This window comes from Orbilia oligospora (assembly GCF_000225545.1).
Source record: "Orbilia oligospora ATCC 24927 unplaced genomic scaffold scaffold00075, whole genome shotgun sequence".
Taxonomy (NCBI): Eukaryota; Fungi; Ascomycota; class Orbiliomycetes; order Orbiliales; family Orbiliaceae; genus Orbilia; species Orbilia oligospora.
The window spans coordinates 48,779-64,071 of record NW_011645632.1 but is presented as its reverse complement, the minus strand read 5'-3'; the positions used below and the strand labels follow the sequence as shown (position 1 = coordinate 64,071).

At 43.9% G+C, this 15,293-nt stretch overlaps 2 protein-coding genes across 2 annotated transcripts; both read right to left on the bottom strand.

Annotated features, from left to right (window-relative positions):
- Positions 1-6,155: 6,155 nt before the first annotated feature.
- On the bottom strand, positions 6,156-7,301 carry AOL_s00075g13 (uncharacterized protein; the record flags this gene model as incomplete). Its single annotated transcript, XM_011122324.1, has 2 exons — positions 6,156-6,490; positions 6,548-7,301. 2 exons carry the CDS (start codon positions 7,299-7,301, stop codon positions 6,156-6,158), a joined length of 1,089 nt encoding a protein of 362 aa, XP_011120626.1.
- Positions 7,302-13,143: 5,842 nt separating this feature from the next.
- On the bottom strand, positions 13,144-14,130 carry AOL_s00075g12 (uncharacterized protein; the record flags this gene model as incomplete). The annotated part of the gene is made up of 1 exon (XM_011122323.1): positions 13,144-14,130. One exon carries the CDS (start codon positions 14,128-14,130, stop codon positions 13,144-13,146), a length of 987 nt encoding a protein of 328 aa, XP_011120625.1.
- Between the last annotated feature and the right edge of the window lie 1,163 nt (positions 14,131-15,293).

Below are 15,293 nucleotides of genomic sequence, written 5' to 3'. Positions count from 1 at the left end.
CGTTACAAGTTGTATCCCGAAAATAGGAAGCCGTTGGAAAGGGAAGAAAGGGCGATCTTGTCAGTTTTACCTTCGTCGTAGCTAACTAAATTTAAAGAACTCTAGATACGAGGGTGATCCTGTCTCTAAAGGTTCTGTGATGTGTAACTTGGAACATTCAAGAACTTCGTTCGATCTGTGCCGAATGAAAGGTCTAAACAGATGTCATCCAAGAGAAAAACTCTACTAAATGTTAGCTCGTCGAGCTAGGGAGGGATCAAGGTTGATAGCTGAAACGGGATCAATGGCCCGCTTCGAGAACAGATACAAATCGTGGCGCGGAGATGACAGGCAGCCTAGTATCGCAACTTTCTAGCTCCGTCAAAAACTCCAAACCCAACAGTTGGTAGGGTAGAAACAACAACAACAACAACAACAACAACAAAAACAACAACATTCGCAAAGAAAAGTTAACGGGTGAAGAGGGAGAAAAGAAAGGCTGAGGCAGCTACTATGCACACATGGCCGAGGTTGAGTCCTAGCTGAGAGGGGACGGGCGGGGAAGATATGTTTACGAAAAGGAATGTGCAAATTGCGGATGAGATGGGGCAAGTCGATCCTGTGATGTTTTTTTTTTCTGTTCGCCAGACGCAGACCCTGAACAAAAATCACGGTCTAAAATGTTAATCGAAATTAAGGAGATGTCAGAAAATCAACAGGCTCCGAGATTTCGACACGGCGACAGTTTTGAACTCTAAGCCTTCGATTCAAGATTCACGAGCAAATATAAATGGAACTGTGCAGGAAATACCTCCGAAGTCCCCACATCCCGGGATCGAATGTATGTACAGTTCGAGTGTTGATGCCGGGCCTCAAAGTTGATCTGGGGACAAGTAGGATTCCGGAAAAACTTAAAGATGCTGCAGGGATATAAAGAGTTCTTGTTCACTTACATCCAGATGTAACAGTATACCCGAAAAGACGTTCTTTTGAATTTTTGCGACCGGCTGGCAATATGTAGCCTTGCTCTATATCCGACGCTTGATTCGAGATTCATTCGAAAACGCCTAAAATTTAAAAGCCAATGCGAAAGAGAAAAGACATTCTTGACACCTCAAACCTCTGGATATTTAGGCTACTTAAGTACTTACTTATATTAAGTATGTCTCGTGGAAATATCTATAATATAGAGTAAATAATAAATAGAATACAGCCTTCAACTAGGCGAATACCGCCGCAGCTACCCCATACGAAAATTAAAACTCCACTTGTGAATAACTTTTTATTTTCGGACCCAGTGCAATCACGGTGGGATGGCCGACAGCGAGTCTGTGCTTTGCGTGTATGGCATACCGCTAGGGTCTCCAAGTCACTGTCGTTCTCCACACTTCCTATGTCGATCAAGGGTTTAGGAGAAAATCAATAACTGTGGACAAAGTTCCGGAGAACAATCAGGAAGTCTATACATCAAAGATATCTAGGAGTCTTTTTCTCTCTCTTAAGAAACTACCCGGGAGCCGAAAACTAGAGAGTCCATATGCAGGCGTCCTCATTATACGCATGTATACTGTCTGGCAGGCACTAACTAAATACCTAAGTACTACTATATATACCTACCTAGGTAGTATATAGTAGATCCAAAAACAAGAAATAAACACTGAACTACCTGAAGTACAGGTACCTCCAGAATTCGAAATGTATGTATGGCCGAGTTCATCCTCGGGCTCGCACCAATGAAGATCGTTTTCACGAGCGAGCTGTCAAAAAGGTTCTCTCGCATTCGAAACCCTTGAATCAATCCGATTAGATAATATGATGATTCGTCTAATAGACTCTGAAATCTTGCAATTGGGTCGCTTCGGAGTGTCCCAAGCCTTCGCTGTCGCTGATTATGCAATGGGAGTTTTCCCTCGTGATAATGTATTTTCAGGCAAAACGAAGCTAGCTCTCCACCTTCCCCCAAGAAATACCAAGCATTTTTTCCCATCTCCCTTCCATGCATCTACTAAACTATATTGTGGGGAACCGAGCCAAAGCAAAAAACACACTAAACCGCACGCACACACAACTGCCACAGGAGGGGATCATAGCGCAATATACCATATATCAATTCCCCATACATCTAACATATTCGCCATTTCCCCCGCTTGGCGGATAACTTACTTTGGTTCGGCAGACTGGCAGATCTAGCTAGCTCGAGCCTAATGCCATTATCATGGTCTGAGGGAAGCCCAGATGCCCCCTTTTTGTAAATTCCCGTCGGCATTCTTTGCTGTCAACAGTTCAAGCTGCGTGGGGAGGGCAATGAACAGGAGATTCAGCCTCCACATGTCTCACTGATGTAGTTCATGCGTGGTTGTCTTGAATTCGGAAATAACCTCTGCACAAGAGGCAGGCTCTCCAACCTGCCTGGTCTTCCCACACAATGATGGCTTCCACGCCGAAGCAACTTGCAGCGAACATTTAGCCCTTTCTGTTTTAAATCTACAGGGATATACGCAAGAGTAGCCCTCAGACCAACATGATCAACCAACATTGTAAACGTTAATGGGCGGTTCGTTCTCTTTAAATTTTCGTGCTCTTCACATGGCTAGAGCCTAGACTTAGTGCCGTTCCTGACAAGCCGATACCAACCATCCGCCAAAAAAAGATCCAAGGTGTGCCGTGTGCATCTGTGCCCCAAATACGCTCTTTGTTGAGAGGCAAGCATAAATTCTGGAGAGTGATATCAGCGCTATGGGATCAAAGCCTGAGATCAGTGCGTCTTTTTATGGTTGTCGAAGCAGGTTTCTAGCTTTCGCCCCTTTCTTGCTTAGAGCCTATCTCCATTATATCATCCGGCTAGCTGGAATCAACTTCCACCACTTAGAATCAACGCAATGTGGTGATATACGTACTTAATAAGTATATGCACGTTAGCGAGGGTTCGAAGGTAGCGTTTTCACACTTCGGTAGGGTGACATTACTCGTATTAACCTTTTTTTTTTTTTTTTTTTTTTTTTCCTTCTTTCTTTCACAAGCCCCGTTGTTTTTCGACGTTCAAAATGCATCCCCGTTTAACTTCATCAGAAATGTACAATCGATGACACATTTTATAACATCCCTAGCACAAAAAAGCAAAACGATCGAGGGCCGTGGATAATTATTTTATTTTATATTTTTCCTCCTATCTTTGAATCAATCGGTTGCCATTTGTACAAAACACTGCCATTGAGCAATTACATCAATCGTTAGTGGGGTGAAGCTCCGCGAGCTCCGTGATACCAGAAATCGAAGATCGATCAATGCGATGGCTCCCTTTCTAACCTGTGGAAACATTTTACAAACGTCACGATATTCAAATGCCAGTCGGAATATTTGCGTACAAGACACTCTTTCCCTTTTCGGATGGCCATATGGGCTTACAGAGGGACGGAAAAAACCCTGCGGACGTTGGTCCGTCTCAAAATCCGCTGGTCCCTTCGTTCAAGTTGCCCCTGGGTATTGATCTGAGCATCTTGTTTTTTTGAGGTCACATAGTGGATAATTTTTTCTTTCTGGGATCCACTTTCAAAGTTAAGAGGGCGCTCTTTTTACCTACTGACTTGCACGGATACATCATATCAGTTGGCCTTCGACGCTAGTCCGTGGATATTTGAAATGTGGAACGCTTGATTGATCTAAAGTCTCGCTTGGCAAGAGCGCCACAATCTGCCGCCTCTGTCTTGAACTCTCCCGACACTTTGACCCTAGAAATACTCGAAAGAGAGATAAAAAAACGCCTTGAGATGTCGTGGAGATGTTCGCTTTTCGGCTCACGGAACCATCTAAGTAGCTAGCTGTTTCATGTAGCAATATGAGCTTGAAATGCTATGATCTGAAACTATCGAGCTGTGTGCAATACCTGTTGATAGAAGCCGAAACACTATCTGACAACAAAAAACATTCCTTAACCGGCCCTGATCTCGAGAAACTTTTGATCCGCGAGAAACGTCAATCCATACTTCGGAATCTACCGGTGCATGAGCATAGGACTGGGTAAGCAATCAATCCCCTCTTAGCCTATTGTGTTTATGTGGCCCAATAAGTAAATGGTTGGCTGCACCCAAACATTCATACATAAGTGCACCATATATATGCATTCTGCGAACAAGTGAACGGAACCACCAGCTCGAATCATTCATGTTTATGCAAGGGACCGGCTAAAGACCCCCTTCAGCCTTCTAGCGATCCATATTCGTTAATTATTCCGCGTTGTATTCCGCTAAATTTTTGGCATGGTTTCTTTTGGTTGTTATAGAACCACGTTCCTGGTGGTCGAAAACCCACGGGTGAGGGTTACGACGGGAAAGAAAGTGCGGAGGAGATGGACGGGGGTTATGGTTGTTTAGCCGGTTTGAATATTTGGTTGATAGATGCATCTCGGCTTAAAACTCTTTCACAAATTTAAACCCATCTTCGAGGTCTATTAGATCCTCCTATCATGTTCTTCAGCCCATTGTCTTTTTTATGTCTTGATAGGTAGATTTTAGGATAAAGGAGAAACATCCTAGTTAGATCACCTTACAGCCGATATATATAAAAGGACGGGTTTTATAAAACATTTTATAACGACCGTGAGAAAATGTCGCCACATGTTTCAGGATCCGTGTAATATTATTCTTATCAATACTTATAAGGTGATTTGAATGCTAACCCGAGATTCTAGACATTCCGTGTGCACACGTGTACCCCACAATCACACGATGGTGACAGCACCAGCGACGGCATCATATTGGCATTACTCCCTAACATTGGGTTTATGTTGTTCTCACACGCACAGATATATGGCCATAATCTAGATATACACACCTAGAGAAAGCAAATTTGGTGATAAGATACAAGATTGATCTCTCGGGGCGCTTGTGTCCTAGCTATAATAATAACTGGGGGTTGGGAAAGTATTTCGACTCTTGTACATATTCATAAGATTCTTTGACTCGATCGACGGGTACCAGGGTCCTGAAGCTTCCCGAGACAACATAGCATCGGCCAGTTACAAGTTTAAGCCCCTCGTGTGTACCCATAGTATTGTTGTTTCTCTAGCTCTTGAGTAGACCAATACATTGTGTCCTTGGATATATATAAACATTTGTCGGTGCGGGTTATAGTGCATCAATCGGTGGAAGGTAGTAGACTATCGTCTTCTTGGTTGCTTAGTCCTAGAGAGCTGCGGCTGGGACTAGTCCTCTTTACTTCACGAGAAAAATGCTGGCTGGGTTTTTTACACTATATCGAATTCTAGTCTGTGGGTGGCCCTGTGGCTAACGTTCCTTGTATGATGTCTATTTGCTCGTATCCGTATATATCTTGTTAATTAGCTCGCATGATACCGCTACCGTTGCTTTCATTGTCCGCCAACCTTTGTGTATTCATAAAGATGAAATGTTCTGAAGCTTATCTCGTAAACCAGAATTAATTGCCACTGCGTCTGAAGCTTAAGTAGGATGAGTCCACTATAAACTATTGATTTTAAATTCCGACGGCCTACACTCAATTGTCTACAGACGTTAGGATGGGATGGAGAGTGAGCTTCGAGCTCTTCTTAATCACGAGCAAAGCTTTGGAGCTCACATACATTGACGTATAGTGTCCGCATATAAGAACCGTAGTACTTAATTATAATACATGCATATGACAACCTGTCGTTGACTTCTCGCTCAATTGTTCAACAAAACGCACGGGCAAATCAAATACCGCTGACGTCTATCTAAGGATATGGAGGTTTCTTATTATCGAATTTTAGAGGAATAAGACTATTCATAGTCAATGTCGGAGGGGCCATGCGCCAAAGAGGGGCGTTTATTCTTCCTGTCATGTCACAAAAACAGCACCTTGAGGTTCTTTGCAGGCTGTACTTAGTGGCACGATAGATATAGCATGAAGATGTTTATGTGCGCATCACAAAGTATTTACCGAGTCACATGTGCACATGCATAAACACATAATTTAGTGACATAAGTACTACTAGTACAAGCTTTCTGCTTCGGTGCTTTTAGAACGTTGCTATCCTGGCGATTTGCTAGTCATGGAATCGATGCCTTTTTCCATATGGCCATTCGGCGCCGTTGTATACATGTGGGCATCATAGATCATTTGACTATTTATTAGTTCAGTTTCCTTGCTAAGCTTGGTTTGAGGAGGGGTCCCTCACAAGTCTAATTGTTTCCATTACTACTGTCGCCATAAGGACGTCGTCGTCGTGGAGTCGGATCAAATGTCCTTGGACGGCCATTGGGACCTAGGAGGATCTCTGGAATGCGCTCCAGTGCCTGGGGAAGAGGAGGGCTAGTCAACATTCTATCCATTTCCGAAGGCTCCCAAGTCAAAGTGTCCCAAGCACGGAGTCCAAGGCCATTCATGCGCCAGAAATAACCTTGATTATCATTTCGAACAGTTTGTGGGATGCGGTTCAAGGCTGCCTGATACTCTTCGATTGATGCCTGGTTTTCCCCGACAACAGCTTGGACGAGCACGGCCGTGCACCAACAACCTATAGAAAGTCAGTCTCAGAGCCAGGAACCATAATTCAAAGGCTTGAAGCCCTTACCGAGTACTACTGAACACCTGTCCGCTTGCCACTGGCGACCGCATGGGTGAATACGACCATGATCGCGTGGGATTATTGCACCATTTTCATCACAGGTACAACTCCCGCGACACACACTTTGGCGCACCTCGATATCAACCCGAGCTCTTGATATATCAACATACTCTTTCCTCCAACGGGGCCAATGTTCATAAGGGAAATTGACAGGATTTTCGTGCGGTTCTATATCAAGTACTTTTGATGAGGGAGCACACATAATTCTCATCTTGTTGTTTTTGTAGAAAAAACTTGGATGAACCTCCTTTTTCGTGGAGTTCAGGTTACGAGTATCTGCTTGGGCATCGGCTTGAATTGGCGACTCCGAGTTATTCGAGTCAATACTATTGATTTCACAATTGGCGCAAGACTTCTTTCCACCAACAGAAAGCATTAAATTTGAGCTAGTGTTGTTGATTGAGTGGGTGTATACCGGAGCAGTAGTGTTGATTGGGCGTGTGTATGTCGGGGCAGTAGTATTGATTGAGTGTGTGTCAATTGGAACTGTAGTATTAAGAATGGTTGGGAAGACAGGTATTCCCGAGTGGTTAGTGAACGGGTGACCTGTTACGTTTGCCATGGTGACATTCTGATAGGTGTCTGATATGAGGGGGGCGGCATATATCTTTTCAATGTTGAAAGCTAACATGAGAATTTTGGCGCAGACATGTGCTCTGGTATAGATGCTCATTCTTGGGGGTGCTTTCCCGAAGAACATTTCGTACTTGCTCTTGAGAAACGGCGTCCTTAAGGACTGGATCAAATTCTGTCACTGAGTGAAAGCTTCGAGATATATGAGCAAGCAGGGAAAATTAAGTGTAATCCAAAAGGGTATGTGAGCTTGGAATTTATGCTCAAGATGTAACGAAACTTAGGTATTAGGGGATGGCTGTACAGCTGTGTGGTATACGAAGTTCGTATGCTCTGTAAAAACCGGGGGCAGAAGGGTATGTTTATATAGACGTCCCTGACGATATATGTCCCAAAATTGTCTACCTTAGCTTAGGCACGGCAGTGAGAAAAGTCGAACCAGGCTCTCTTGATGCAACAGTTCGACATGATATTAGTCTAGTGCATAGATAGATCCCTGGGTTAGTGGCGTAGCCCCAATTGTTATAGGGGTTGATGGATGTCTCGTTCCCAGACGTCGCAATGAGAAGCGGCATTATAGTTGACCAGTGTCTATTATATAATGTAGTCTACAGCCGTTAGAAAGATCTAAGCGACTTAGCCGGCCTGGCTAGCAACTTTCCATTCAAAATCGATCGCTGGCATTCGGTACACGTCTAAACCGCAGTGAACAGTAGGATTCTAAAATTTAGATACGAGGCGGTCAAAATTGGCCCAATGCCTAAATCCAGAATATTGCTAACAGCGCTAACATTCTATCGAAACAACAGCATGTCTTAGCCTTGAGGTGCTTGATTTATATATAACTAAATTTATAATTATAGTTAGCTTATTAGGTATAAGTTTGCGCAAAACCAATACCTTGGTCAATGAATTCCGCGCAAGATATCATACATACAATTTGCAGGAATACAATTAGACTAAAAATTGTGTCGCCACATGAAAGGAGTTAAGAATCCATTCCCTATAGGATCTTCGATGCGCAGAATTGCAACTTAAGTACAGGTCCTAGGCCTGTTCTGTTATATTATTCATTGCAAGGCGGAGCTGAGCGACCCATACTATACTGGCAATGTGTTGGTATCGCGCACAGCATGCTTTTCGATGTGTTATAATTAAAAAAACTTGAGTAGGTATCGATATCGATCCGCGCTGAGGAGTCTGGCGACGAGGCAAGGTAGATCTAGGTTCGGCTTTGGTTAATACTAGTTAGTTTTGAGAGTAGCAGGTTTCACAGTTCCAAACGCTAAGTTAACTATGATATCGATACATCTCTGTTGCATGCTGACGGCTCAATTGATCAGCAGGATTCCTAATGCGACAATAACAAACACCCACTCTTTGTATATGTAGACGAGAATCGACGGCGCTGGTTGCCTTAAACCTCAGAGTTGAAGAAGTCACATCGACTTGGAAGGACTAATACTGTAGTCTATATTCTATATAAGGGCTCTATGTAAAAATATAACTTACAGGGGCTCCTCTAGCTGTGCATGTGCTAGCTGCACCACCAATACAACGTCTGCGAACTTGAACAGTGCGATTCATGTGGTTATTTGAGTGCGATGTAAGTACATGGACCTAAAGTATCAAACGCTGTTGGATATTCATGTAATACACTCCGCTGCAGCCTTGAGCTAATGCTACTCCTGCCCGTTGGCGCCGCCCGAAATTCGAAAGATTGTCAGATACTCTTAAGCCCGCTACTGAAAGCGTAAGACGGCATCAACGAATCCGTGACTTTTGACAAACAGAAAAGTTTCATTTTATATAGCTCCATCATACAAAGCTCTAATGCTATTTTCATGTGCTAGCATTGAAGGGTTGAATTCACACCGAGGTACCTTCGTCAGCCTATAGTTTTGAATATAGCGTTGCCTCCGGGAATTTTAGAAAATCGGGACGCAAGGCTGAGCAAAGGTCCCCGAGCTCAAATCTTGCTCGCTTATGTATAATTGTATGAAGCAAGGAGTCGAAGTGATATATATGGAGGCTTCGATAACCGAATTTGAGAAAGATATTCTAAGATGGGATTCGACTGGACAGCTAAATACATAACAATTCAAAACAAATCTATCTAAATTCTAGAATCCCCCCGATTTTTAAAGGCTTCAGTTCGAGATAAAAAGAGCAGGTCGCTAGAATAAGCTGGTCTCGCAAACCAGTAAGTCTTACATTGAAATCCCATTGCATATAGCATTCCTCGAGCTGAGTCCCGTCTAGCGCTGAAGTGCTGCGGCTATATCGGCTTGTTGCTCAGCATAAACGCTATCCTTCCACCAAGGTATCATTTCCCTAAACTCCCGCTACTGAGGATAGCCTTCAGTAGTACTAAGTAGACGTGCTTTGGCAAACTCTGGGGCTCGGGGCCGTTGCAACATTCCTTTGTGTTATGTTAGGCTGCACTAAATTCCCGCGGAAGTGTTGGACGCTTTGCGTATAGATATCATGTCGAAACACAGACGTAGATGAATGCGGGATTGGTTATTTTGGGGGGCTATATCCATCGTTTGGATTCCTTCCAGTCTATTGAGGGCAGAGTGGTGTATCCGTATGCCAACATGTTGGGGTCGAGTACGCACGCATTAGTAGCATGAGTTGCGAGTTTGAGAGCTTTAAACCCAACGTTTGTGACCACCTAAATATCCAGCACGTAATGATGCCTCCTCCTCCTCCTTCTTCTCTTTTATTTTGCAAAGTTAGGCTCTGTAATGATATATGTATAGGGTCATACATGATAACTAAGTAAATGCTTGTCAACGTCGCAACTCTAAGAGTAGAGGTATTAAATGCAGATCAGAAGAACTTACTGATACGCCACACGGTCATCGGGTCCCACAAAGGGAATCACGACCCAAAGAAAGCTCGAGCACTGTGAATTATTTTTTGGGCGGTATCATATAGCACCAAGGCTGCTGAGCGGCCTGCAGACAGGAGTTTGATGAGTAGTCGGGGTCTTGGAGGCCCGGATAAGACTCGCTCCGAGAATGTTCCTGTATTTATTGAATATCGGATCTTATTAGTAAAAACCACTTTATTAAAAGGCCAGACTGGTTTATACATACGCGATGGGAGCCCGACTTGATCTCCTTGATGAAGAGTTGAATTTCCCTCGCGTTGAAGTCTTCGATTCTGATGAAACTCTGAAATCGTCAGGGCGATGTCGAGAGATACATCGATCAACTCCAGGACAGCAAGCGCTATAATCAGAACTTCGGACATCGCGATTGGGGTTTCACTTGTAAAAAGCCGGGTTTCTAATTTTTGAAGGGAAAGATTTTGAGCTATGGCCATAAGCTATAAGAGGGGGAAACCAGCCTTCTGAAAGCCAGGGTTGATCGAAAATTTTGAAAAAAGGTTGAGGCTACTTTGAATGTGGTTCCGTAGGCCTAGGTTTAGGGGCAGGGTTTATAGGTAGAAAGGTGGAAGAGGGAACTTGTAAGCTTGGTTGAGGGAAACAGCCCAATATAAATAGATAATTGTCGTTTTGCTCCAACATACTCGTAATGAAAATTTCAGAACTAGAAAGAGCCCCCTATGATGATATTAGTCTTTGCTGCTTGCCATGCTATGCCACGGACGACCACGCAGCCGAAATATTTTGTACCCGACACTACGTAGTACAGGTTGACCTAAAATGGGTATTGAATAAAATCTTGTTCGTTCGAATAACATCAATTTGCACAACTCTGATTGGCCATATTGGTTGCTTGTTCTGAGGGAGAACAACCCGGCCGGAGTCCACCATAAGGGCTGGAACCGGTGGCAAAATTCCTGAAAAAAGTCCGACTCTTTATAGATTCATCGATGCAATTATTTGAGAGTTTCAAGGTAACCTGCATATCCGAGCCCTAGGGCACTGGCGTGTTGGCGGTTGGTCCCGTTATATCGATGCCAGTATTTCCATTTCTGATAGTCCCCTAGTTAAGGCCTCAGCCTCGCTGGCCCGCCAGGTAGACTAGCCCTCTTCTGAATTCCGGCCTCTAGCATGCATTGTCTTGAATCCCACAGTTGGAGATGAACTAAGCTGGTAAACTTACGGGTGGCTTTCTCAGGTTTCTACTCTGAAGATTTGTTCCTTACCGAAATTTTCTTCTTGATCGTGGCCATATACCCATATGGCCGTTTTTGAGCTTCGTTATGTGGTTGTATTAGGGTCTGACGCCCATGGCAGATGTTTGCTTCGATAGTCCCCAAAAAGAAAACAGAAAACCAGAACGCCTCTTCGAACTAGATCCTTAAGCAACAAGCCGAGTCTAACCCCCTGTGCTGAAGACGGTTTTATGTAGCTTGCCTTTGCTCTCCGAGATCACGGGAGGGAGAAACTACATATTTGGGTGTCGGCATACGTCCGTCATCTGCCAGGCCGCCCCTCGGCTTGCCGTTTTGTTTCAGGTCATGGATAAGCAAGCACGCAGACAATTCCAACCCCGCGCATGAGAGTCGGGATCAACTTATTCCCGACTGTTTAGTAGTGATTTTTATCGACAGTTGTACAAGAAATATTCAGTACTATACTGAAACAGTGAAAGACTTGATTTTGGCTTGATCAAACCAACACTCGTAGGGAAGCTCTAACGCCGGTTGTTTACCCGATCCCTTAACCTTGACTGTGGCACTTTATCATTTGTAATTAGCGTGGTCTCGACTTTTGAACACTTTCCTTGCTTTCTATTGCGTCACATTGCTTCTCTGCCCGTGTTTGAGATTTCCGTAATATCATGCACTCTTCTGCTGATGCCTCGGGAAAAGTCGGCGCCTGTTTTGCGTAATGCTTAGCGTTTGTAGTTAGCGGATACACGGGGCGCCTATGAAGCGGATAGCCAACGGACGGGATGGTTCAGAGCAATTGTTTGAAAGATTAGGGCTGCCGGTTGCATATATAGGAATTATTTTAGTATTTTAATAAGCGGGGTTTAATTTATAACAAAAGCGCTGGTGTCACTAGGTGGTAAAAACCATTCAAGATAGATGTACCTTCGAGTACGTTCTATGAGATCCTAAATGTACCTGAGATCTCTAGGGAAGATCCAGGATAAAAATGAGTTAAACAGGCCAAGCTCGATGGCTAGATTAGTGTTGCATACAATGAGGGATAAGGCTGAGAGATAGAGCTGGGTCCAAGAGTCAATCCAAGCCAAATCGCACATGAAGAGCCCACCTGGTACACATGACAAGATTTTATGGGTATTGTACTCTGGCCTTGCAGTTTCGTTCAATTTTCTCAGCCCCAGCATACCGATAGTTTGCATCTATATCTACAACTAGAACGTTGGACAAGTAACCCGACCTCGTGCGCGCAGTCCGGCCTTTGCACAAACACCATGTATGAATTAACCCCGAGTTTTCATTAGGCAAATTTCACAGGGCGGACTAGTCGACTGTTTTCTAAATGGGAGAACCGGCCAAAAAGCCAGCGCGTAAACCCTACAAGCTACTGGTATAAAGTCGACTCGGAACCTGGTAGAGCCGAGAAAGTTCGCTCGTGAAGTATAACGTTGAATCGATAAACGGACCAGACTTTTATCAGTTTATCTTGGGTAATACAGCTTGTGGTATTTTCAATGTTGGTTAGTCCGTATTATTGCGGCAGTATAATATGAGACCTACTCAACGCGTGGATGGGAAACAACGTAACGTAATCTTTCGTTTTTGATACAAAATCAAATGTAAACATAAAAAGCGTTTCTGCTTTGATGCCGCCATTGACCGAAATTCAGAGGATAAACAAAAAAAAAACAGTTTTAGGTATGCATATGCTAGTGTACATAATGACGCTCCATTGAGAAAGTTGCTTGAAGGAGGAAACTCTGAAAATGCTTTGGGTTACACAGACCTGAACCACCATTTCAAATCTTAGATTGGATAACAAATGACGGAAAATCAGAAATAGAATGGCGAGTACTAGTTCATCAACGATATTTATGCCGTCAAGCGTATCTAATCTTGTTGAAGATAGCTGTTCTGTCTTCGTCGATACCCGTTTTTAGTAAAACGAAAATCAGGGCAAGAAGGAGCCCTGCAACGAAAACGGCTACCTCGCTCCACCAGAATATGGTCGTTGCATAGCCCACAGTAGTAATAATAGCGGGGGAGTTGAGAAGGTCCTCTAGCGATGAACTCCCAGGCAGTTCGGTTGCCCCTGGATTTGGTGCCTCGCCTGGTCCGCTGGCCGCAGGGTTGAAGAAAGAGTAGATGAAGTGTATTGTAATGAATAAGAAGGGCAGGAGTAATAGCTCTCCAATACCTACTAAACCGAGCATTAAGGTAGGGTAGGGCAGATCGCTGAGTGATAAACTAATCTTTTGTCGAGTATCTCTGGCGATTTGGTAGTCTCTAGCCTCTCGAGCAATTCTGGTGCGCCTCTCATCTTCCAGCAATTGAGAAATCCTAGCCCTTTCAGAATCTACAGCCTTTTGAGCATTCCTGGCCCTTTGAAGTAATTGCTCCTCGTCGTTCCATACTTTTAGGTTCCGCTTCCAAACCCCGACATCGAATTCGAGTTTCAAAATCTCTCGAACATGGTTGCGATCGATTTGACTTTGAGCGCCCTGGCTGAAAAATCGACGATTAACCTGACTTCTTTGTCGGGCAGCTTCTTCCCCTTTCTCGATCTTTTCCGAAATCCGCATCTTCCAAATCATCAACTCGGGGCCTCCCAAGGCGCCTCTGGGCCGGGCTTCTAGGTTGATACCATCATATTCGCCGTGAAGCTGCTTATAGGACTCATAAAGTCCTTGATACTCTTTACGATGATCGGTGCAATATTTTTGATCAATCCGGGATATCGCTACTGGGCAGGTGGAGCCATTCTCCTTTAGGGCAGTGCATAACAGGTTTATAGATGATATATTTGCAGGATGTGATGAAGTAGATATCTGGATTGAATTAGAAATACTGGCCCGACGTCGCGGCATTTTTCCGCTTATTGTTCGAATATGCTCAAGTTAACTTTGCTGTCCTAAGTTCGCGTTCGTTGGGTAGAAGGCTGATGTGCTGGATCAGATGAATTGTACCCCACCCTATATTTATATAGTCGATCGGCATCAGGGTGTTAGGCAAATTGTTACATTCCTGCTCTACCAATCACTTGCTGCCTTGTATCATGCATGAAATAGGTATTCAGCCTCGTCCCCAAGCTTCCCCTGCACGCGTGTGGCACAGAAAGTACGGAGTCCCGTGGTCAACCAGAAAAAGACCCTTTGTGTATTCAAGGATCTGGAGACAACGAATTGATATCTGACAGCTCATTTATCTTGGCTCGGATTCTTGTTTTTTCCCCTTTCTATAGTAATAGGAAAACTCCTGATCCTAACGTCGACTTGAACTAAGACTTGAGGTCGGTTAGCAGTAAATGTGTTGTTTTTGTTAGAAATTCGATGTTAGGTACTTACGAGACCAGCCCCAGACTAGACCAGTGTCCACCCACTCGAAGTGTACTTCGTGTTGTCTGGTACCAACGAGACCAGTGTCTACCAATCTCGACACTAAACTGGCTTAGCTCAGAGTGTCTATGTGGAGGCATAAGCAGAGTTCATTAATACAATCGTAAAGCAAATTCATAATCTCAAAGCAAAGTTAAGGTTGTCCGAGCTAGGATTGCTACATTCATGCCATTCTCACCAACCGATTAGGTGCCACTTCAAGTTTAGTCAAAGCTGTCTGTTCACATTCAGTTAACTATGTTCATGCACCTCTATTAATTTAAAATGGTCTCGTACACAGTTTCAAGCTCAATGAAATAGCACAGCTCATTATAGTTTTAGGACATTTTGTCGGGATATAAGTCTATGTTCCATTGAATTCAATTTGTATCGCACGCGTATAAACCTATCTTCGAGCCCTGTTCTCATGCCCCGAAAGCCTAGGAGATATAGCTACAACCAAGACCCGTCGTGGCAGAGACTAACATAGAGGGCAGGTCGGATCTTCACTCATAAGCCTATTCTTATGTTCAAAATCCCCAACTTGAACCCCTTCGAACCTATGACAAACTTTACACACGAACCCAAAGCATCTTTTCCCTCCCCCGTACCACAACTTCAAACCGGGTGGATATAGGTTCCTCTGTACCCCACAA